Genomic DNA, 23,051 nt, shown 5'->3' with positions numbered 1-23,051 from the left:
GCCTCTCTGGTGCTAGCGCACACCGGCATACCTGGAGATGGCGTGATAACAAAGTAGCTAATATACACCCCTCCATTCTCTCACCCCCCCACCCAGACCCTGAGGATGCCCCTGGGGCTTAAGTACGCCTGTCCGTCAGAGAGCACTTGGAAGCTAGCCGTATCCTCCCTACTCAAGGCATTGTCCATCGGGCTGCCGGTAGCCCGCCAGCACGCCTCCTCCGGGAAGTTCGACACCATGTGGCCAGAGCTGGCCAACGCCTTCGAAGACTTTCTTTTTACCAAAAGGTACATATGCTTTTTTATTATGCTTACGTCAGATATGAGATGAAGGACTGGTGAAGAAATCCATTGATTTAGCGTACTGTATGTCAAAAGAGCTCACTTTGTTTCTGTTTTTTTTGTTCCAGTTCACCACCAGACAATTTGTCCATCCAGGAATTCCAGAAGAATGAAGGCATTGATGTAGAGGTAAAACCCTTGTTGACCACTAGAGACCAATCCCTACATTTTGCCCCCCAAGCTACCAAATCACAGACGTCTGTATCTTCTCGTATAGGTGGTCCAGCTGATCAGCACAGAGATCTTACCCTTCGCCAACTTCATCCCCAAAGACTTTGTTGGACAGATCATGACCATGCTTAACAAAGGATCGATTCACTCCCAGTCCTCCTCGTTCACAGGTAAGGAGAGATCATTAGAGAGCTCCACATTACGGGGCGCCCCGGTAGCTCACCGGGTAAGACGCGCCCCATATGAAGGCTAGTCCTTCGCGTGGCGGATTCCCAGCTCGGGTCCTGTGCCGCATGTCCTCCCCTCTCTCTCTCTCCCACGTTTCCTGTCTCTCTCAAACTGTCCTATCCCTTGTCTAACATATGCATTGGTGCTAGGTTGTTGCTTTAAAACAAAATGTCTTCTCCCAAGGTCAATGGTAAAATAAAAAGCAAAATCGAATGAAGTGTTTCCTCTTAAGTCTGAGACCCGCGGGTGTTCCGTCCATAGAGGCGGAGATCGACGTGCGGATGAGGGAGGAGTTCTCCAAGGTGTGTTTCGAGACGCTACTCCAGTTCTCCTTCAGCAACAAGGTGACCACGCCGCAGGAGGGCTACATCTCCCGCATGGCGCTCTCCGTGCTCCTCAAGAGGTCCCAGGATGTGCTGCGACGCTACGTGGAGGACGAGAGGCTGAGTGGACGCTGCCCGCTGCCCAGGTCAGGCAACCACTGTACACACACACTCACACACATACGATTAGGCCCCTAGTCATACTCCCTCGTGTCATTAACACACCACAGCCATAAATATACCACAGACATACACACATGTACCTAACTACACCGCCGAGTTCCCATTACCCAGAAGGCCGAGGGTACGTATCACAGGTAAGTATGAGCTGAATACTGCACTCCTCTCTGGTCTCATCTAGAGATGGGACCGATCCATTATCGGGATCGGGCTCCGATCCAGACGTGGTTCACGGGTCGGGTACCGGCCTGACGTCGCCGATCCACGTACCGATCCAGTTGAAGTGAAAGGGCTCCGGTATAGGCTCTGTGCACCAGCTCCACTACTTCCTGAAAGGAAGTGGGCAACTTTATTTCCTGTCCTATACTATTGGATGAAGTGATTGATCAGGTGTGCGGCAGACCCAGCGCAGCCCTGATAAATCACTTAATCCAATAGTATAGGACAGGTGCACAGAGCCTATTCATTCGTTCAATCATAGGCTACAGTTCACGTTTCCCTCAGTCAAGCGTCTAGTTCACCGAACTAGCCTCCCTTTTCAGACCGTTCGCTTATGTTTGCAAACGTTTGGTGCAAAAACACGTTTGGTGCGGAAAAAAACGTTATGCTAAAAAAAAAAAAAAGTTTGCAAAGAATGTTCGCGAGTGAAAGTGTCGAGTTGCACGTGCAGCTGGAGTTGGTTACACTAGAGGGTGGCGGAGGATTTCCAAACGCAAATGTGCCTAACAAAACAGCAGAGTGCGTGCTCAAGTGGGTTGAGGCAGGTGAACCAAGAAGGTGCTCTTCAGCAGGGAGTCATGATACCATGGAAAAGAAAAAACTAAGTCAGCTGTTCTGGTACAAAATTAAAAAGCCTTTATTCTTGGGCTAGTTCATGATGAACATATAAAAATGCCTACATGTTTCGTCCAAGAGGCCTTCGTCAGGGTAGATGTGCCTATTTAGCAATAGCTATAGTAGCAATGCAGTAAGAATATGGTGTGTGCAAAGTGTATAAAGTGTATGTTAATGATAGTAATTAAGTTAATGATAAATAATTATTCAAGAAAAAAGACCGCTGGTATCGGTATTGGCAGGTATCCAAATTCAGGTATTGGATCGGAACTGAAAGAAAGTGGATCGGTGCATCTCTAGTCTCATTGGCATTTCTCTATCCTTTCCTCTCGTTTTCTCTATCCTTTCCTCTCGTTTTCTCTCTTCATTCTCCTACTCGGGTAGATTCCTTGCATAGTAGCTATGTCGTCATTTCAGAATGTGTGTGTATGTGTGCGCGCACGTGCGTGTGTGTTAGTCTACCATGCAGACGTAGTGTAACAGTCTTTTCACTGTCTTCCGTAGTGGACAGAGGATGAAGTTTGATTGTCATCTCCTCAGGTTAATATAGCATTTCACATTCATAAGACATACATCGCTGTTTTAAAAACATCTGCCTTTTCTATCTGTTCTTTTTCCATTCCTTTTGGCCAAAAGCTTTCCACCTGTGAAAATATACAGTATGTGTAAAACACTGTTGGGTTTTATTGAAAACATTTTATTAACTATTTATTTTTGAAAGAAAAGGGGGATTACAGTGATTCGGTATTCAGATTTCAGTAAATGGGAGGTCATTGAAATAGTCTTTTGGTCTGCTCTCGTTTTGTTCCCTTTGAGTTGTTCTGAATGTGCGTCAGAATAGCACCTTTCAAAATATAACTAAGAAAATATTTTGTTCTTCGTTTTAGGCAACAAGTGACCGAAATCATCTTTGTCTTAAAAGCTATTAGCACTTTGATGGACTCACTTAAAAAGACCCAGCCGGAAAACGGTGAGTTCCAACTGTGACAAAGACTGTTGCTTGTGTAGAATGTGTAAACTTCAATGGGGGTGAAAAAACCTAACCTCAATAGCTGACTATATCATTTTTTTCATTTGAGATGTATTTGTGTTAGTACAATTGGGAATTTTTTTGAATGAAATTATTTCTGAGGAGATAGTATATAGTATAAGGTCACTAATTATATTAGATTTTAGGAACTACCAAGATAGAATGCAATCAGGGATCATATTTTTTGAAATGTCCTTGCTTATACAATATTATCATTTATTTGGACCAAATGTAATTCTGATTTGCCTCTGGCATTCTTAAGAAAATAACTGATTGCTTTGCGTCCGTACTCTTTTTGAGTCTCTCCTATTCTCAACTGACCTCTCCTTCCCCACTCTTCGTCTCGACACCTTTTTCTTTCCTCTTCTCCAGTGGACGGCAACACGTGGGCCCAGGTGATCGCCCTCTACCCCACCCTGGTGGAGTGCATCACATGCTCCTCCACCGAAGTCAGCTCCGCCCTCAAGGAGGCCCTGGGGCCCTTCAAAGACTTTATGCAGCCCCCGATCTCAAGAGTTCAGAATGGAGAGTCTTGACCAGCCCTGGCCCCCCCCTCTTTTTATAACGAATAAGGAATAATTAATGTGTCCTGACCCAAACGCACACACACACATGCGCACACGCGCTTCGCAAGTGGACGGACATTTACTCCACGTGCGCCCTATCTAACAGACACGGTAACCCGTGGCTACTGAGACGCGCCCGACCACCGGCTCCTGCCACATTGACGACTGACCTTCTCACAGACATCATCAATGTAAGCTTCTAACACAAGTTGATACAACGCCCCATTCACAACCCTGGCTGGACTGTTTTAACAGCTACAGTAAAAATAATAATAATAATAATAATTGCAGTGTTTTCTTTGGGTTGTTTTTTTTTTCTCCCTGAGGGGAGAGTTGATGTACAGTGTGTGGTTAAAGTGTTGATGATGTAATTAAGAAGAAGAAAAAATCTTGGGCTTTATTGATCTTGGAAAACATGAGGATAAAGATGAAATTATCTTTTTTGTGACATTTTCAACAGTGAGGATTATATGCAAAATCTGACTGTAACATTCCATGTCATCTTTAGTCAGCCTGAGAAGGGATGTGCTTGTCTAAATAAAATAAATGGGACAGTTCTATGAACAAATATCTGATTACTGCTTGTGTCTCAGTGATGTCATGAAAATATTTGAATTCTTGTGTAAAAAAAATACTGAAAGAATGTATTCTGATACAAGGGAAATAATTTCGCAGCTTAATTTTAGGGTGTCTGAATTTGATCTAGAAAAATACAACTTCCACAATTGTTATCCTCTACCTTTAGGCGAAATGCTACCAACTGAGTGAATGTTGGTGTCCGTCGCTTGCTCACTCATTTGCTACAATTATGCATCATATCTGCCTTGTCTAGTAGCATTCTTGTTCTAACGGGGACATTTGAGACGAGCTGTTTAGTTTAGGTCAAACGAGGAAAGACGGCGGGTCGCCTGGTGCACCCGGGGCGGGGGAGGAGACGAGGGGAGGAGACGAGGGGAGGAGACGAGGGGAGGTCTTCTAGGGCGGGGTTTCCCTCACATTTCAACTCTGCTGCTCATTACTGAAGAGAGACGAATGGAACCGGGGCGAAAATCTCGGTAGGCTACAGTAGCCTAGTTATCATACGGTAATCTAAGGCTTAACGTACAATTGAAAGAATACCTCGTTACTTAGGCGGAAGGTTTTTCGGGTAGGCTGACATTGCATTTGACCACGTACTGGCTGAGGTAGTAGTTTGTGCTGTTGGCTGGGTTGTGACATTGCCCACTATGGAGATGACTGCGCAAGCTACTGCCTTGCTAGTGCTGGTGAAGCCCTTCGAACCCAGGACTATTCTGTGCTTTCGCCTTTATAAAAGGTAACGCAGTTGGGGGGGACTATCGTTGCACATTTCTACCTTTATCTTGTTAAATTGAATCATTTTGCCTCGTGACTGTTGAACTGGTACTCGAATTCTTCAATAAAATATAATTCTTATGGGGAAGCTATTTGTACGCTATACGTTTTTTGTCATTTGATTTTCATTGACCTTCGCAGTTATTAGGTTATTTGAAAGTTTTTACAGGTGAAAAAGGCATAATTGCAAACGTTGCTGTGATATAAGTATGCTGTTGAAATAGACTCCCGTGTTCATTGGGACTGTGATAATCTACATTCTCTCTCCAGACGCATCCATATGAATCTTGCATAGCTAGTATAATGTAAGTTTATCAGATGCACTGTCAGATTGACTGCACAGTACAACGGGGACAGAAAGGCGAATTAATGTTGATAGATATTTCATTTCCCCCTCGGGCAGAGTAGCTGGTTCCAATCTAGAAGCATGTAGGTCAGAATAGTGTTGCTGAGAAGAGAGCTGTGACGTGGCTCTGCTGCCCACTGAAGGAGCCTGCATCTGCACAGATACGCTTTATGTTCAACCATGACGTCCTTTGTTGATATTGTGCATACCATCAGTCATTAAAGAGATCTCTATATATAGTAAATTGTAACATGTGACACTCCACTGTAAGCAAACCTTATAGTCGTCGGGAAAAGCTCGCTGAAAGAAAATGGTCATTTCCTTTGGCACTACTGACCTTATAGTCCGTTGACTGGATGTGGTCGACTCAGATGTGCTATAGTTTTGGGTGAGGGTTTTTTCTCCCCACAGAGAGCGCACATATTAGGTGCTAGCCCATGCATACTTACCTAACATACTTATGCATGCATACTAGCCCATGCATACTTACCTAACATACTTATGCATGCATACTAGCCCATGCATACTTACCTAACATACTTATGCATGCATACTAGCCCATGCATACTTACCTAACCACAAGAGCCGCACAGGGTTTTTACTATTGTGTTGCCCTGACAAGACTTCTCACTGCCTGCTTCACTAATCACGCGTTCATCGGGTCACGCGTTGTGTGAGTTAACCTTTTCAACCTTGTCTGCCCTGCTACCTTACTGTGCAGCGAATCAGGGGCCTCCTGCTACCTTACTGTGCAGCGGATCAGGGGCCTCCTGCTACCTTACTGTGCAGCGAATCAGGGGCCTCCTGCTACCTTACTGTGCAGCGAATCAGGGGCCTCGTGGTGGGGGTGGGGTGGGGACCCGAGTGGTTAATGAGTTTCGATTGGCTGCAGTGGCAGGCTCGATCTCTGAGAGCGTGCAGGCTCTGGAGTTGGGTAGCTTCAGTGGAGACAGATGGTGCTCGTTGTTGCTGACTGAAGAGGAGCGGATGGCCTACTACACTTGACCTTCCAACACTGACACGCAATATGTATGAGTTCACCGTTTATTACATGTTATAGTGCGGGCAGATTTATGTCCACATCTCTGGGCACAACTTCTTAAACACCAGAACATTTAGTACAGTAACAGGGTTTTGGGGAAGAGTAGTGTGTGGAGAATACAGTATGGTGGAAGTCAATTCTGCAGGTTTACATTTGATGCACATAAGTGCACAAAGGCAGTGGTGTGGCATGGATTTGGACACTGTAGGCCACTGTACACTGAATTGGAAGAGGAGGTTGCGCTTCAACAATGGGATTCTCAATGGAGTGCTTCACTCAAATTCCAAAGCATGATACAAACCAGGCCAGGTCAAGCCTGGCTTATGTGCGAGGCTGGCTTGTTTCTGTTCAGGACTGGTAGGACGGAAGCTAGTCACGCCACTGAAATAGCTGTGAATTTAAATTACATGAAATAATATCTGATAAATTAAGATAGGTCTTGTCGACTGGACACAAGTTCCAAAGCGTAAAGAACAGCGTTTGTTTAGCTACATATAGACTAGAGGAGTTTCGCTCAGCATAGACGGTAATCTCTGAGAATGTCCCGTGCGGGAGTACAATGCTCTGACCACTACTCTACTTGTGCAGTGGAGAAGAATTAGCATTAAATCTGATTGTTTTAACCAAGATCATGCTGCAAGATCTAGAATTGCATTTTGAGTTGATTGAGTTTTTTTTATTTTATTTTTTTTAAACTAGGCTAGATTTAAGTACCCTGTTATAGGGGTCTGCGGTGGTGTAGTGGTCTAATGCATTGTGTTCCGGTGCATCCAGATCCGAGTATGGCCGGATCCCAGAGGGAGTGGCCTATTGGGCCGCCACTCCCCGAGGGTGGTTAGTTTAATCTCGGCTTGAGGGTTCGTCACACAACAGCAACCATGTCTGGTGTCGGAATCATGGTTGCGAGCTGAGATAGTCAAGAAGTCGTCTCTCCCCTTCGTATTGCCGACCGATCGGCTGTGAGACGGATCCTCAACAGTTAGTAGGGGGTAACTGGACACTACGTCAGGGTCGACTGGCTACCAAATTGGGTAAAAATGGGATCAAATCCTAAAATACATTTATAAAATAAAAAGTGTTTAACTTTTTATTATAGTATTATTCTAACTTCCCAACTTTCCACCCCTTTGCAACCCTAAATGTACACTTTCATAATTTTGGGGGGTAACTGTACAGCACACATCAATCCCTTTGAAACAGTAAAGAGACATGTCCTTCAATGGGGGAGGACCGAGGGGTCTGGACCGTGTGGTGAGGATACAAACAGCTTCCATTTCCATTCCCAAAACGTTAATGTCCCTGAGAGGCAATTCATTTTGCTGCAATAAAATACATTCAAACACATATTGCGCAACCTAAAACATCGCAACAGACAGAAATGCAGCATGTATTCTAGTCTCTTATACACACTCTATTACCCACAATGAACTCCAGTCATGAAGCGAGAGAGGGTAAGTCTAATACCATGAGAACTATGGGGTACCTAAACTAAACCACTATAAAAAAAAAAAAGACTGTCTCTCATGTCCCCAGTGTCCTACTGACGCCACCGTAAGCACAGCGAGGCTGCAGGACAGTTCAGTGTTGGGTAGGAGTTAATGGAGGACGCTGCTCGGCCTATCCAGGCCCGGCCATCCATCTTATGTCAACGACGTTCCCATTTGAGCCACACGGAAGATAAATCAGCCTCAGGCCGCCAAAGCCCAAAGGCAGTAAATTGGAGCCCCCGGTGGAAAAATCCGCCTGCTCCGATGATTAGCACAGCTGCACTGTGGAAGAAGCAGACGCACCTTCCTCCCTTCCAACAGACTGGACGACCTGGTAGAGCGCAGCGCATTCCCCACATGCCTCTCCGCTGCCCAATGCTATTCCTGCAACACCATTCATAGGGAGCACTTGCAGGACAATATAGTCAAGTGTGAGAGGGGACACAGCCGGTTAACTCAGCTGTCAATTCATCTTTAGAGTGTGTTATTACAGTGTAGCGATCAGGTCTGTTATCACGTAACGTCTTGGTAGACCATCTGAAATGGCAGTCGGACTCAAAAGATTCTATTTGCTCTTTACATCTTAAATTCTGCTTAAAACACATACAGTATGGCTGTATGACGGTAAGGCCTACTCGTAGTATTTTGCCTTGGAAGAGGGTGTCACTGCACCCTCACCTCCCAGCGACCCCCTGGGTTCGACCCTCTGGTAGGAGGGAACAGGAGACGACCTTGGAAAACAGAACCCGCCCACAGGAGTGACTGTGTCATTGCTGTTATCCAATCTGGAGCACACACACGCATGTGGAGACCAGGAGGGCGGTGCCAGAGCAGCGTTGGCCTAACTGGATGGGAATGGGTGGTGTTTAGGTTGTAGGGACCAGATGGCTCTCGGTCTCCCGCGGAGGGTCTGGGAGTGTATACTCCCACGACAGCACTTTGAGATCCAATATGAGGAGGAGGTGTGCTGCGTGTGCGTCAGAGAGAGAGAGGGAGGGAGTGAGGGAAGGGGGAGAGGGAGGGAGGGAGAGAGAGAAAGAGAGAGGAAGAGAGAGGGAGGGAGAGAGAGGGAGAGAGAGGGAGAGAGAGGGAGACGGAGGGAGGGAGAGAGAGAGAGAGAGAGAGGGAGGGAGGGAGGGAGAGAGAGAGAGAGGGAGGGAGAGAATCACTTCTCATGGGTGTGAAGAGATAAGACCTCTAGGATACTTACAGTACACTGTAGTGATATCCACAAATATATGTATACAGTATCATATAGTAATTGCCACTGATGCTCAAAATATTCCCATTGCTCTTTGGTTGGTTTTGTTGTATTTCTACCCTTGTGCCCCAATGTCACTAGTATACAATAAGTGATGAAGAAGATTAATAACTTCATTTCATATGATATCACTTAATAATTGTATTAGGGAATTACTCAACAAAGAACTTGAGACTGTGGGCCTGTTGGATTTTTTGAATGAATGACGCTAGAGGGAGGAAATAGAGGATGATGAAGCACTGATGAAGATAAAAGGTACCGTTTTAATTTATGGCTGGGATACTGTTGCACATTTGAAACCATATACAAACCAAGATACATTACTGTAGCATGGTACAGGGCCGTATCAAGGGCTCAGACATCACGGGCTCAGCTCGAAAGGCGATGAGAAAAGTGCACTGTAAATTTTTGTTTACAACCAAATATGCATGCAGGTACTGTAACTAGCCAACTAGCCATACATAGCTAAATAACGACCCAGCTGCAGCTAACATGCTTATCCCCAGAAATCTTTAGATTTTCACCTGATAATTATAATTTGATAATTTCACCTGTACTGTATGTAAAAGTCATATACAAAAAGAAAAATTGAGACCCTCAATGAACACCTTCTTAATTAAATAACTTAGAATGTTCTATTACACCTCTCAGTACGCAGTAACCTCTACTGTGCTCCTACTGGAGATGTGACTTGTGGGCATCGAGTCCCCATTGTGCCCTTATAAGCTGCTCTAGTTCCCTGCGTGTGTGTGTGTGTGCGTGTGTGTGTGTATGTATGTGCGTGCATGTGTGTCCGTGTGTGTGTGTGCTGGAACCAGAGCAGCAGAGCTTCACATAGGTTGTCTCCAGCTGTCTGAGGCCTTCTCACTGGCCTCAGTAGAACGCCACTTTGTGCAGGAATCCATCGCTGCTTCTTAGGATGTTTTCCAGCTTGTCTCTATAGCAAAATTCTTCTGTAGACTAGTGATTGAGGGGGCTCCTGAAAGACCATGGTTCCTGTTTGAATTGTGCCTATCTGCATGTGAATATACTGCAGGCTACATTTGTGTAGCCATTAACCACCCTGTGTATACTCAAATGTCATGGACTGTACATGATGTTCTCTTGTTTATTCAATGCACATCCTTATCAGTATTTAATCCTGGTCTAGGAGGGCCATAATGGAGCATCACTCAAAGAAAGAGGTTTAATACTTACGTATTTATCGTAGAGTATTTTAATCAATTTGAAAGCAACCCTTCAAATCATCTCTTTACATTGCACTTAAGTTTCCAAAACATTACAAACGCTGTTGACTTCATTTTTTGGGGGTCAGGATTACAAAATGTACACCACATACAGTATTACAAAGGAAATACTATTCCAGAAGTGTCCTTTGCATTGTATTTACATATTTTTACACTATGCTTATAACTACCTTCTTCATTCCATCACCACTAGCCTCTGTCTTCCTATTTTAGTCTCATAAATCAACTACAATAACTAATTCTAGAGTATGGAAGAAGTATTTCCAAACAGCTTGAACAGAAACATGCACAGGAAGAGAATGAAGAACAAAATATGAAGCTGCAATGGAAAAGAAGCAGGTTCCTCATGGCAGTGCATTTAAGAGGAGATGAACAAATCCAAATCCTAACCCTGTCAAGGAATAAACAGAAAATTTGAAAAGATGTGAATCCCATATAACATAGCCTTTCATCATATCGGTCTAAATATGATGTGATTTCCTAAAACGAAGTAAGTAAAACACACAAAATGCAAACATCTTTTAACATGAGCTTTACTTCGGAAAATGGGATTGCGGTAATGTGATATACTGTACGTTGGGTGACTAGTTTAAGGAGATGCGGTAATGTGATATACGTTGGGTGACTAGTTTGAAGAGATCAAATCCTATTTAGACCGGTATGGTCCTTTAAGTTGCAATACCATTTGTGACAGACGACTGTATGTTGTTTCAATCTGAGCGGTGGGATCCGTGGAGGATCTATAGAGGGAGAAATCTGAAGAATGCCCATTAGTGTCATCCAGGAAAGAATGTCCTCACACCCACACTCCCATAGTGTATTAAGAAAGTGCATCCAGTTTTACAATGCTAGCTCCAACTTTTGTTCCAGGCAAACAATAAGGATACTTAAGATTTTATCCTAGCCCAACATCACCCAGAATAGGTTAATGCCCTAAGAGTCTGTTTAGAATAACTCAATTGAAATACCAGAATGCATATCAACATGAAGCACTTCACCCAACTGACAACATTCTGTACAACACCATGTAAATCAGCCACCTTCCTGAGTTTTGTGACTTATGTTTGTTAAGAGTAAACATCATATTCAAATCTTAATTTTCAGACAAGCACACAGCGCCACAATAGTTTTACAAAACTTCTCCAAAGTATCACAGCTCATTGATGCACAGAGAGGAGCATACCTTTAAGAACCAAATCTTAATGGAAGATATGCTTGTGTTATCAAGCATAACGTCAAATATGAGATTTGAATGATTAGTTACATATCCACATCTCAATATGGGATTAACCTAACAGTACATTTACAAATAACATTTCCCCTACTCAAGTCAGAATATAGAACAACTAACAAATGTTTATTTAAAAAATTCCAACTTATTTTAAACGAAACAAGCTATATAAAAGACGGTACATGAAAACTAGAGATGTACACACTTCTAGGTACAGTAAATGTTCTGAATAGACTAATGAAAAAAACGATGGCACATGTAATGTACCAGTAAATGTTCTAGATCGTCACACACACACACACACACACACGTAAACAGGCATGCCAACTGCATAATGCAAACATGTCATTCACATACAGAATAATAAAAGGAAATCATGAGGTAGGTGGATGGTTTGATTGCATTATGCTTAGAAATGATCAGCAAAAGTATTACCCGTTGAAGTTAAAAGGGCTTAGAGCATGTCAAGACTGGACAGATACTCCGTCAAATTCTGCTCATAACAGAAACTCATCGCCATTGACGCTCATTTAAACTCAATGACAATTGTACCTTTACATTTGTTGTCATGCAAATCGTATGCCTCAAAGTATTATGCATTGCTTCTTCCTTCACTCAGCATGTTCAAAAGCAGTTAAGACAAAAAAAAAGTTAAGACGTTTTAAAAAATATATATAAAGAATGGAAATAGCAAATTACTTACTGACAAAAAAAATCTTTAGAGTAGACTGACCTCATTCAGTTTCACTTTACACTGTCAGTGGAATGTACAGTCTGAAGGCTTCCAGCTACAGTATGTAACGTTTCAGATTGCACTGTTCAGATAAGAGATTTGGGGACATAATGGATGGTAGACCTTGATCAAAGAGACAGAGGTTTTGATCACACAGTATATACATCTGTAACAGGGCCTCTATACACTGTACAATCAGAAAGCAAAACCATATACAGTATATCCCAAATCGTACCATTTTAAGCATATTTACACATTCATATTCAATATATCAATAGTTCAATCAATATCTTAATATCTATAAATGGTCAAAGACCATCTTGGGAATGAGTCCACTCCCCCCCTTCACTTAATACCGCTTCATGACAAGCAGTAACTTCTGATACCTTTTCACAGTCAGAGCACACAGGGCTAGTAACGCACGTAAACAAACATCTATGGGTAAGTTATTCATTGTTCTACAACGGAGAGTTCGGATACTTCATTCTGATTGGCTAGCAGCCGTTGTAAAATACTCCGTAACCCACGGCTGCGACCGCAAAACAATTAGTATTAATGCGCCGTCAATCTCATTGACGAGGCCATTGATAAAATCAAGCGGTAGGCTATGTTTTGCGTAGCAACCACTCGCAGCAACCTCGCCTTTTTTCGTATCCTATTACAATAACGAACTCATCAGTCCGACTCCAACACTTCCACACCCCTACCAGCGAAAACGAGTGCTCTGGAGAACTGTTTTACTAACTGCACCTCCGCTGTCGCGTCGGGCCTATCAACGCCCCGTAGCTGTTGTAAAATCCCGTGTAACCCACTGCCTCTCGTGGTCAATTTTAATTCAACATGACTCAAGAGGATCCATGGTTCTGGTTTATCTTTGCTGTAAAGTTACAGAGGGAAAATACATATTTTTTGCAGGAATACTGGATGGTCACATCTACAGTAAATGCAATCTACCCATCGGACAGAAAACTGTAATGCCTTTTAATCCCATGGTGAAATGGCTGGTCAACTGGCCAGAGCAATAATGCTGAACAGAGATGAAAACATTAATAAATACTAATTTTCACATTGACTGATGTTAACAGAAATCAGAGGTTGTCTGGTGGGCTTTTCGACGGGCAGATTAAAAAAGAAGAAGAAGAATTGGGGAGGGGGGGGGGGTCTGCATGCTAAGGCATTAAATAGGCACACACAGGAGAACACTGCACAGCCCTCTGGGTAATTGGATCTAGACATAAGCATTGTTGAACTTCCTTCTCTTCTGACAAAGACAAGTACAACAGAACCGTGTAATGACCAAGAGTGGGACCAAAGTAAGTCTTGAAGAGGGGAAAATCCTTCTAATTGGACAAACATGACATGGGTTAAGAGAGGATGGACATAATGACGCAGGGGACAGCCTTGTCTGGTACCTGACAGTGCTCCGCTATGGCTAGGTCTGCCTGTTTCCATACATCAGAGGGACGATGTAGACCGATATGTCGTCCCCGGAGCCCAGCCTGTCATTGGCTATCCTCCAGCCTCGGTCCTTCAGCACGCCTCGCGCGCGCATCACCAGGTCCTGGGCCGCCATCGTGTACCTGAGGTGATCAAGGTCGTAGAAACACAGACATTACAATCCAATCATGAATGATCTGGTATGTTACACTGGGTAGATAACAGTAACATTTTGCTGATTTTCCATATTCAGTATAGTTATTGTATGACAACTATTTAATCCGAATAAAAAATTGAGAACAAACACTATAGCACCTGTCTTATATAAAATTGACCACCAATGCATCCCTTTGACCTGGACCTGGACAGAGATGCTGTTACCAGTCTTGAAAGCTTCTCAATGACATCAGAAAGCAATTCATTCAAATGTTTAGAAATGAGTATAATTACAATAAGATAGCAACGCTCATCCTCTCCAAATAAAGATCAGGGTGAGGGGAAGTTAAGCTACGTCTGGAGGGCAGAAGACGTTTAGGAAGTTTAGCCGCGTCTGGAGGTCAACGACTGTGCTGCCAGAACAACGTGCCTGTGTTGGTCGTCAGGGTCGCAGTTGGCCAGGAAACAGGTGATCGCCTCAGTAACCTCCTGGTTGGAGAGGACATCCCACAGCCCGTCCGTCCCCATAACCAGAACGTCATCGGCGCCATGTTCGTACTGTGTCAACGGGTACACTTTGACCTGGGGGTCAGACAGGAAGTGATGGTGACAGTTTAGAGAATGATGATTGGAGTTGTATCAAGATACACACACCCTTCCTGCAGACCATCTGGAGAATAACTTTCAATTGTTCAGATTTCTTTATACTGTACCTTCAAGATTCAAGATCTACTTATTAGCCATATATATGGTTCACAGATACTTGGAATGTGACTAGTGTTAAGGCACACACTGTTGTAGACAACATAGGACAGGGTGCAGGACAGGACAGTGCAAAGACATTACAGTCCAAAACCAGTGCAAATACAAAAAACTGCTAATAAAACAGTGCAATGTGCAAATTACGATATACAAAAAAAAGGGGAAGCACAAATGCAATATACATACTGTATACAGAATAGAGTGGGGTACCTATGTATATCTTTTGTTCAAACTGGCAGCTTTCAAATAATCGCTGAGTTCTGTTGAGATCATTATCTCGTGTACAACACATTCTATCCCTGCCTTTAACAAAGGGACACTACTGTGTGTTCAAGGTTGGAATTAAATGCATGGTTATTCTGTCTTCCTGCATTAGCAGAAAAGTAAGAGCCATGACTTTGATCGTGTCGTCCGCTTGTTCCTCCAAACGAGGCCCGTCACCTCACTCAAACCGCAAGAGCTGTAAATGTGGCTGTGAAGAAAACAAAATGGCTCACTGACAGAATCACGAGCCAGCGACTTCCAGTCAACCTTATGATTGAAAGTCAGCAAGGGAAGTCAGAAACACACGCCCTGATCATCGTCTGTAACAACAGACCATGTGAGATAAAACCTCCCAAGAATTTAGCGTTTCACAATCACAACACGCTATTGGGAGTTCGCCACCGCTATGTCTCAGAGCAGCTAAGATACTCCTATCACATTTCACCTTTGACCTCACCACCGCTGTTTGAACATGTGATCAACAGGACGTGCCATGACCATGAGTTCACCCTGTGGGAAATCAGTTGCTGCTGGATTCCATAGAAATGTCCAGCCTCCATCTTATATACATACTTCACATGTATATACAGTGTCTCTGGCGGAATGGCAAGGTAAGAAAAGAAGAAGAAAAAAAAAACTCCTATAAACTGAACCATGAATGAACTCTATGGCGATTAATTAAAGATAACGAGAATGTGTCAGTCATGATTTCAGGTCATGGAATGCTTTAAAAGACAGCCTTTATGTTTGACGTTTGTCTACAGTATTAATAGGTGATTCATGAAATTAAACCTGATTATGATCAGTTGGGAATTTGAATCCAATAAGATGACCTGGATGGAGAATCGACTATGAGCAGTATCCTCTAAGAATGGCCATCGCTATACCTCAGGGCAGCAGGAGAGAAAGGGTTTGATGTAGATGTTGGAGTCGTGTACTTTGAGCTCGTGGTCTCCAAGGCCCCTGGTAACCCCAATAGTAGCCAACACGCGAGCCTGTGAAGGAAGGACATCAAAGACCAGAGTTAGAAGCTAGCTCTCTCTATAACCCTCACTACCCATATCTGTTTTGGCAACCATCACGCCTGTGCAAAGTCCCTTGGCGTTTTCTCACCTCAGAATGGGGTTTAATGGCATATTAAATCAGTCAGTCTGGAGGACACATCAGAAGTCAAGGCATGCAAAGTCTCCATAGGGACTATTGTGAAGCGCATGGTGCTGAATTGTGATGATGAATTTGACTCCAAACTATATTTATCCGGTTTCTCAAATAAGGCCAAACTGCCACCCCTTCTAGACTTAAATAATAAACTCCAAACATATCTCCCCAGAGACTTTCAACTGCAATGAGATAGAGTACAGTATATAGCCCCTGGGATGACATCTTATCTGCATGGCATTTAGGCAAATAAACACAAGCTCGAAATAATCAGCAGAGGTACGGCCTCTAATGTAATTGAAGGATTGAAGCAAATGAAGCTTGCAAAACATCTCGGTATCTTCCAGTTCCCTGACTTTTTTAATGATCCTCTTTCCCCCCACAGTTCCAGACACGGTCTCCCTCATTTGTACGCCGCGTGAAATTCCCTTTGAATCCTACCGTCTGCACAAATGGCTGCCTGCTGCCTACCAAAACGGCTACAGCGCCAGCACAGTGCTGGGGAGCCGCAGCGCTAATTGAATCTATATCAAATAATGGCCGTTTGAGTTTGAGGAGAGAGAGGCAGAGAGATGAAGGGGTCTCCTGCGAGGCCGAGGCCCGGATCAGTATGCGATTGCGATGCGGACAGCGACGGAGAGAGAATGAAAGAGAGGGAATATTTCAAAATGCCGAAGGAGAGACACACACACGGTGGGATTCATTGTCGAGTGCTTTGCCCTGGCAGGCTGTGTGCCAGCCTTTGAAGTGCTCTGGCCCTCTCTCACTCCTTCTATAGTACCGATCCTTCCCTCCCCACTCTATCTACCCGTCCGTCTCTCTACCCAACTTCAAAAGCAGGACTTGACGTGGGCACCGGCAGTCCTAGCCACCATGAGAAGGGTACGGCCACCTTGATGTGAATCACTTGGGGGAGTAAGTCGGCGGTTCGAAAAAATAACTCGCGGTTGACGCTGGCGAGTGCAGACTTCCAGGCTCTCTTCATCAGCAGGTGCATCCTGCATCTGATTCACTATTGACCTATGAAATTCCACACCGAATAATCACTGCAGCCAGATATTAGAGGAAATGTTCGTTTCAACGTGTGGGTTGACCTATTGCCTCTTGCCAGGCCACTCCTGTAAATAAGAATGTGTTCTTAAGGGCTTGCCTGGTTAAATAAAAAATTAAAATAAAATTGATCTCTCTCCAAAGCACTTTGTTTTGTAGTCCTACAGCACAACAGGCGAAAAACCTAAGGCCCCTGGGGCTCTCAATACATAAGGCGATACCTTGAAAAGCTGGGATCCTCCAGGGTTTGACTGAACTCGTGGTGAAGCGAGGCCAGGAACATTGTGCAGGCTGAAGCGGCAGTCTCTTTCACACGGTGACAGAGACTGAGTAATGGTGCCCTAGCAAGCTTTGATTACAGACGAGTGCACAAGGCATGTGGGAGTAGCTCTGTCATCCAGCAGGCAGACTTACCTTCTTCCCCTCGCCGTAGATTAGAGGAAACTTCAGGTCGTCGTCCTCGATGGTTTTATACGCCCTGTACAGAGGAGAGGAGACTTTAATGGGTTTTTGTTTTATGGCAGGCGGTGTACGCGTGCCCTGGAGACCGAGGGCCTCGCCGGCCCCACAGGGCCCGGCTGCCAAACAGACAGAGAGAAGAAAAAGAAGCTGTAAAAAAATAAAAAATCAACCCAGACAACACAGGAAGAATCGAGAGAGAGAGAGAGAGAGAGAGAGAGAGAGAGAGAGAGAGAGAGAGAGGCGTAACATATTCCTCCTGATCTTGGATCTTGATATGAATGTGTGAAATACCAAAGAATGTATGAGATGCTCTTATTGTGTGTGTGTGTGTGTGTGTGTGTGTGTGTGTGTGTGTGTGTGTGTGTGTGTGTGTGTGTGTGTGTGCGAGAGATGCAGGCTGGACCTATATTCCCCCATTTTCCTAGCGATGTTTAAACTTCCTCCACTTCATGAATAATTCACCATGATCTGACTGGAAGAAGATGGAGATGTGATCCAAGAGAGGTGAATACGTTACATAGCTTCCAACAGGGGCCTTCCATTCCGATAGGAATATAGCATACTCACCGTTTCTCTCAGTACTCTAGTATGGTCTATATTCTCCCTTCGTAAGAAAGGCGGCGCACTCATACGCCACGAGCCATAAAACAATAAAACACGTATAGGAAAACCTGAGAGGATTCTGACTATTCTCCAAATTCACTCCTGGTTCTCCATGAATATGAAAAACACAGGCCATGTATGGACGCCGTCCATACCTTGTCAAATGCAGTTCAGCTGTGCTGCTGTAAAGAGGATTAAAAGTCAGTGGGATGGTTTTTAGATTACTGGTTCCACTCGGAGAGACCATATGTTTCCACCCTGGGCGCGCGGTATTGCTGCACTCAGCACTTTTCACCGAGTGAACCGAGCCCAGGCCATCTCTGTGAAAGGCTCATCTGTGAGCACTGCAAAACGCCACTTTTAAGACTCGATCGAGCTGAAACACGACCAAAAATAACACTTGAAATACGGCAGACAATAACGCTCCTGTGCTCCCTATTAGGGCTGGGTATCGATTCGAATTTCAAGAATCGATTCGATTCCGATTCACAAGATTCAGAATCGATTATCACGATTCAATTCGATTTGATTCAATATCGATTCGGTTAGTGTTATTAAAACCTGTTTTCTTTTGCTGTAACCTTAAAGTTATGCAACACATCAATACTAGGGCATTAATCATTGAATGAATTAATTACCTATTCATTCCTTCATTTATTCATTCATTCATTAAATAAAAGATCGATTTTGGGATTAATTTGATTCAGAATCGATCAGATCAGAATCCTTTTCTTTTTTTTTACCCAGCCCTACTCCCTATCTGTCGTTCTTCCTCCATATCTACGCCTCTCCTTCACAAATCAGAAGCTTTGCTGTGGAAAAACACATTTTCCGATTCTTGTCAACGTTCGCAGACGACAACCTCCTGGAGTCGACTGAGCGTATGTTCAAGGGAGCCGTGTCCGTCAGACTGGGGACAACCATAGGATAACTGCCTGTGACGGCATGCGATGCAGTAATCCTGTTAGACTAACAGTAACCTGCACCCACTCACACCTCCGCCATACAGTCTTATATGTATATACTGTATGTACATATGTAGTCTAACAGTTGGAAACAGCAGGGGGCATTCCGAGGCTGCGGCGCTGTTTGACCACTACGCATTCGAGGTCTATTTACAGACCGATATGTTGTGGTCTGAGACCAGCAGGAGAAGGGAGGGAGGGAGAGAGAGAGAGAGGAGGGATCAGAGGGAGGGAGGGAGAGAGAGAGGAGGGATCAGAGGGTGGAGGAAGAGAGGAAAGAAGCTAGGGGAGAGTATCAGAAAGAGGGTGTGGAGGAGAGGTTGAGGGAAGGTGGGACGGAATGGAGCGGAAGAGAGGAAAGTGGGGGAGGAGAGGTGGAGGAGGGGAGGAGGAGGAGGGAGAGAAGGAAGGGGAAGAGGATGGAGAGATGAGAGGGAGGAGAGTGAATTGGAGCTTTGGATCAGCCTCTCTGTGAGAGATGGGCAGGTGAGAGGAGGAGTGATCTCATCTCTTAGGAGGAGGCTTGTGCTCAGTGCAGAGGGGTGACAGAGAAACATTAGCTTTATGTGCTTGGCATCCCGATTTCCACACACACACACACACACACGCACACACACGCACACACACGCACACACACGCACACACACACACACACACACTCACCCACACACACACACACAGCAATAAACCCTGAGGTGACATTGAACCGATGGCTGAGTCCGATTAACCAGAATAATAATATACTGTATAAACATTTGCCAAACCTTGATGGACCATCAATGGATCGGTGTGTTCTTTCCTGATTAAAAGCCCAAAGTGGATCGGAGAGAGTGACCTTACGGTAGCTTTTCAAATAATGTTCCAGACTGCCCAGATAGCAAGCGGATCTGGGCCATATGCAGGCCAGATCTGGCCCTTGTGGCTTAGTTCCGGCCCATATATGGCCCAGATCCGCTTGCTATCTGGATGTGGTACAGCTATACACTACGTACGTCACGCTAAGCTGATCGGAGAGGCTACGGGAAAGAGGGAGGGAACGTGTGACAGAGAGGAGTGAATCCCCCCACTTTCATCTGTCTTCTCCTTTGTTTCTGGGGGGGGGGGGGGGGGGGGGCAGATGCCCCCGTGAGCAGAGCCAGAGGGAGCTTGAGTACCCGGATTTGTCATTTATCATTGACCCCCCCCCCACATCCTACTCCAGACTCCTCAGGCCTCCCTAACCTCCTCCCTCTCGCTCTCCCTCCATCCATCCATCCATTCATCCATCCATCCATCCATCCATCCATCCAACCTTTCCCTTCATCCCTCCCTCCTTCACCATCAACCCTTTCTCCCTCATGTCTCTCTCTCCCTTCCCTCCTCTTTCTCCCTTCCTCCCTGGCTCCCTCCCTCTCTCTATCCCTCCCTCCCTTTTTTCCCCCGTCTTTGTCCCTCTCTCTATCCCTCCCCCCTCTCCTGGCTGGTGCGTCTACCTACTGGGGCGATCGAGTTCGTAGAACATGCACACACAGTTAAACATCCCGAAGCCCCCCCCCCTTTATAAAGTCTTATCTTGTCTTATGTGTTATCTTATCTTATCCGTCAAGTGAACATAGCCCTGAACACACAGTTACCCGCTGTCATCAACCCCCATCGGCAGGGCAGCTCACAGCTGAACAACTCCGACTCACCGCCAAGCAAGGGAGGGAAGGAGGGAGGGAAGGAGGGAGGGAAGGAGAGAAGGAAGGAGAGAAGGAAGGAGAGACATACTGTACAGAATGTCCCTTTGACACTCCCGACACACACACACACAAACACACACACACACACAAATAGCACAAAGGTGATATAATCGTCTACACTAACATGGCTCCAGTTCTCGTTCTGACTAGTTCAGCAGAACTGGGTTGGGGGTGGAACCTGATTAAAAATACATCACTTCCTGTATGTCTGAGTGGGGGTGACTAGAGACAGCTAGTCAGACTGCGCACAATAAAGGAGCAGCAGTGCTGACCTACATGGGCACAACTTACCCACACACACAACAAATTGCACTGATACAACCTTCCCCACTCACCTCTCTCAATCACTCTCTTTCACGTCCTCTCTGTCTTCCTCTTTTTGCTCCATTCTCTCTATTCCTCTCTCTCCTGCCTCTGTCTCTCTCTAGGACTCTCTCTCTCCTCTCCCTCTCTCTCCTCTCCCTCTCTCTCTCCTTTCCCTCTCTCTCTCCTCTCCCTCTCTCTCCTCTCCCTCTCTCCCTCTCTCTCTCTCCCTCTCTCTCTCTCCCAAACAGCCGTTCACACTCCGTGATGAATTCTCTGAAATGAAAGGTTCAGCGACGCCACTAATTGTGAAATGTGACACATTGAACATTGAATCGAATTCTGAAATTACTCGACACATTGAACTTGAATATTACTCTACGTATATGGGTCAAAACTGCCTGACTGTAATATCTGCAAATTTCTGTGAAGACTTGAGTGATCTTTCTACAGCGCAGTCACAGTGCGAGATCATACACTTTACGAGTCCTGTCCTGTCCTGTCCTGTCCTTGCACCTGTCCATTGTTGTAAGCACCATAGTTTTTTTTTTTAATTCCCAAGTATGTCAAATACAATGGTAATAAACAAATTCTGATTCTGATTCTGATATTGCCCCAGTGGGTAAGAACCCAGGTTAGGGCAAGGGATATAGGATTATTATTATATCTTTTTTTAAAGATATTTTTTAGGGTATTTCTGCTTTATTGGGATAGGACAGTGGAAGGACAGACAGGAAAGGTGGGAGAAAGTTGGGAGAGAGAGAGAGAAAGAGAGAGAGGAAGAGAGAGAGAGAGAGAGAGAGAGAGGGAGAGGGAGAGAGAGAGAGAGAGAGAGAGAGGGAGGGAGAGAGAGAGAAAGAGAGGGAGAGAGAGGAGAAGACATTCAGCAGAAGGAGTGGGCCGGATTCGAACCCACGCCACTACAGTAAGGACTAGCCTTGACATGGTACACGCCCGGATCCATTGAGCTACCGGGGCGCCCCAGGGATCGAGGACTTGCCCAAAGTAAGATTGGGAAACCATTGAGAAGAGCTACATGGTGGAGAGGTCAGTGGGGGAGGAGCCTAGGTGTTCTTTAAAGCCCCATTATGTAACAGTCCAGTTTTGTGCACTTTAGCGGCCCCTAAAGGCCACTAGAGCCATTACAACCGCAGTACCATTACAACCGCAGTAGCATTACAACCGCAGTACCATTGTCGTAAAACGCTGAGAGACGCCTGTTAAAACCTCTCACAGCATTTGTTGACAACTGACAAGCTGAGGAAAACGGAGTCTGCCGGCAAATTGGAAGCGGAGAGCTAAAGGTAAAGCGGAACGTTCACGCGAGAGAAAACCGCGGCTCGCGGTCAAAAGTTCCATAGAGCAAATACAGGCCGCCAGACCCCTCTGAGGGAATGGAAGAGCTGCTGTTCTCACTATAATAACTCAGCACACCAATAGATCCACTTTCAAACTGATATTTTAAGACGAAATCAATAACATAGTGGGGCTTTAAAGACCGAAAGCTAAACACACCCATTTACATAGTGCAGGGTGAAAACATAGACAGTATGGCTGTCCGGCACGAAGTAGAGAGAATACACACATAACGTCTATACACAGTAGGGTATATACAGTACGTGTATACAAACGATGGTAAGACTGTACCTTTGGGAGTGAATACCCAGAGAAACTGTTTTTTAGCGTCCCTGTGGAATATGTAGGGGTGGGACCTATGCCCACCCTCCCATCGCTCTCTGTAAAGCGCATTGCGTTGCCTCTGCTTTATGAAATGCGCTCTACAAATAAAGTTTGATT

General features: G+C 44.9%; 2 protein-coding genes across 2 annotated transcripts in view; one reads left to right on the top strand and one right to left on the bottom strand.

Moving 5' to 3' along the window:
* mon2 (MON2 homolog, regulator of endosome-to-Golgi trafficking) overlaps window positions 1–4,190 on the top strand; it is a gene marked incomplete at its 5' end in the record, with an annotated part of 45,317 nt that extends 41,127 nt beyond the window's left edge. Inside the window, 6 exons of the mRNA XM_084451401.1 lie at window positions 97–287; window positions 410–470; window positions 559–682; window positions 1,002–1,209; window positions 2,965–3,047; window positions 3,480–4,190. Of these exons, the coding sequence (XP_084307527.1) occupies window positions 97–287; window positions 410–470; window positions 559–682; window positions 1,002–1,209; window positions 2,965–3,047; window positions 3,480–3,643 (831 nt within the window). The 3' untranslated portion in view covers window positions 3,644–4,190. The remainder of the gene's footprint in view (window positions 1–96; window positions 288–409; window positions 471–558; window positions 683–1,001; window positions 1,210–2,964; window positions 3,048–3,479) is intronic.
* Window positions 4,191–13,805: 9,615 nt separating this feature from the next.
* ppm1h (protein phosphatase, Mg2+/Mn2+ dependent, 1H) overlaps window positions 13,806–23,051 on the bottom strand; it is a gene marked incomplete at both ends in the record, with an annotated part of 23,122 nt that continues 13,876 nt past the window's right edge. Inside the window, 4 exons of the mRNA XM_084450867.1 lie at window positions 13,806–13,953; window positions 14,397–14,548; window positions 15,880–15,987; window positions 17,615–17,678. Coding sequence (XP_084306993.1) covers window positions 13,806–13,953; window positions 14,397–14,548; window positions 15,880–15,987; window positions 17,615–17,678 — 472 coding nt within the window. The remainder of the gene's footprint in view (window positions 13,954–14,396; window positions 14,549–15,879; window positions 15,988–17,614; window positions 17,679–23,051) is intronic.

The sequence above is a fragment of the Borostomias antarcticus genome (assembly GCF_949987555.1).
Source record: "Borostomias antarcticus genome assembly, chromosome: 16".
NCBI lineage: Eukaryota > Metazoa > Chordata > Actinopteri > Stomiiformes > Stomiidae > Borostomias > Borostomias antarcticus.
Note: the sequence above shows the minus strand (reverse complement) of the source record. Positions and strands in the feature narration are given on the sequence as shown.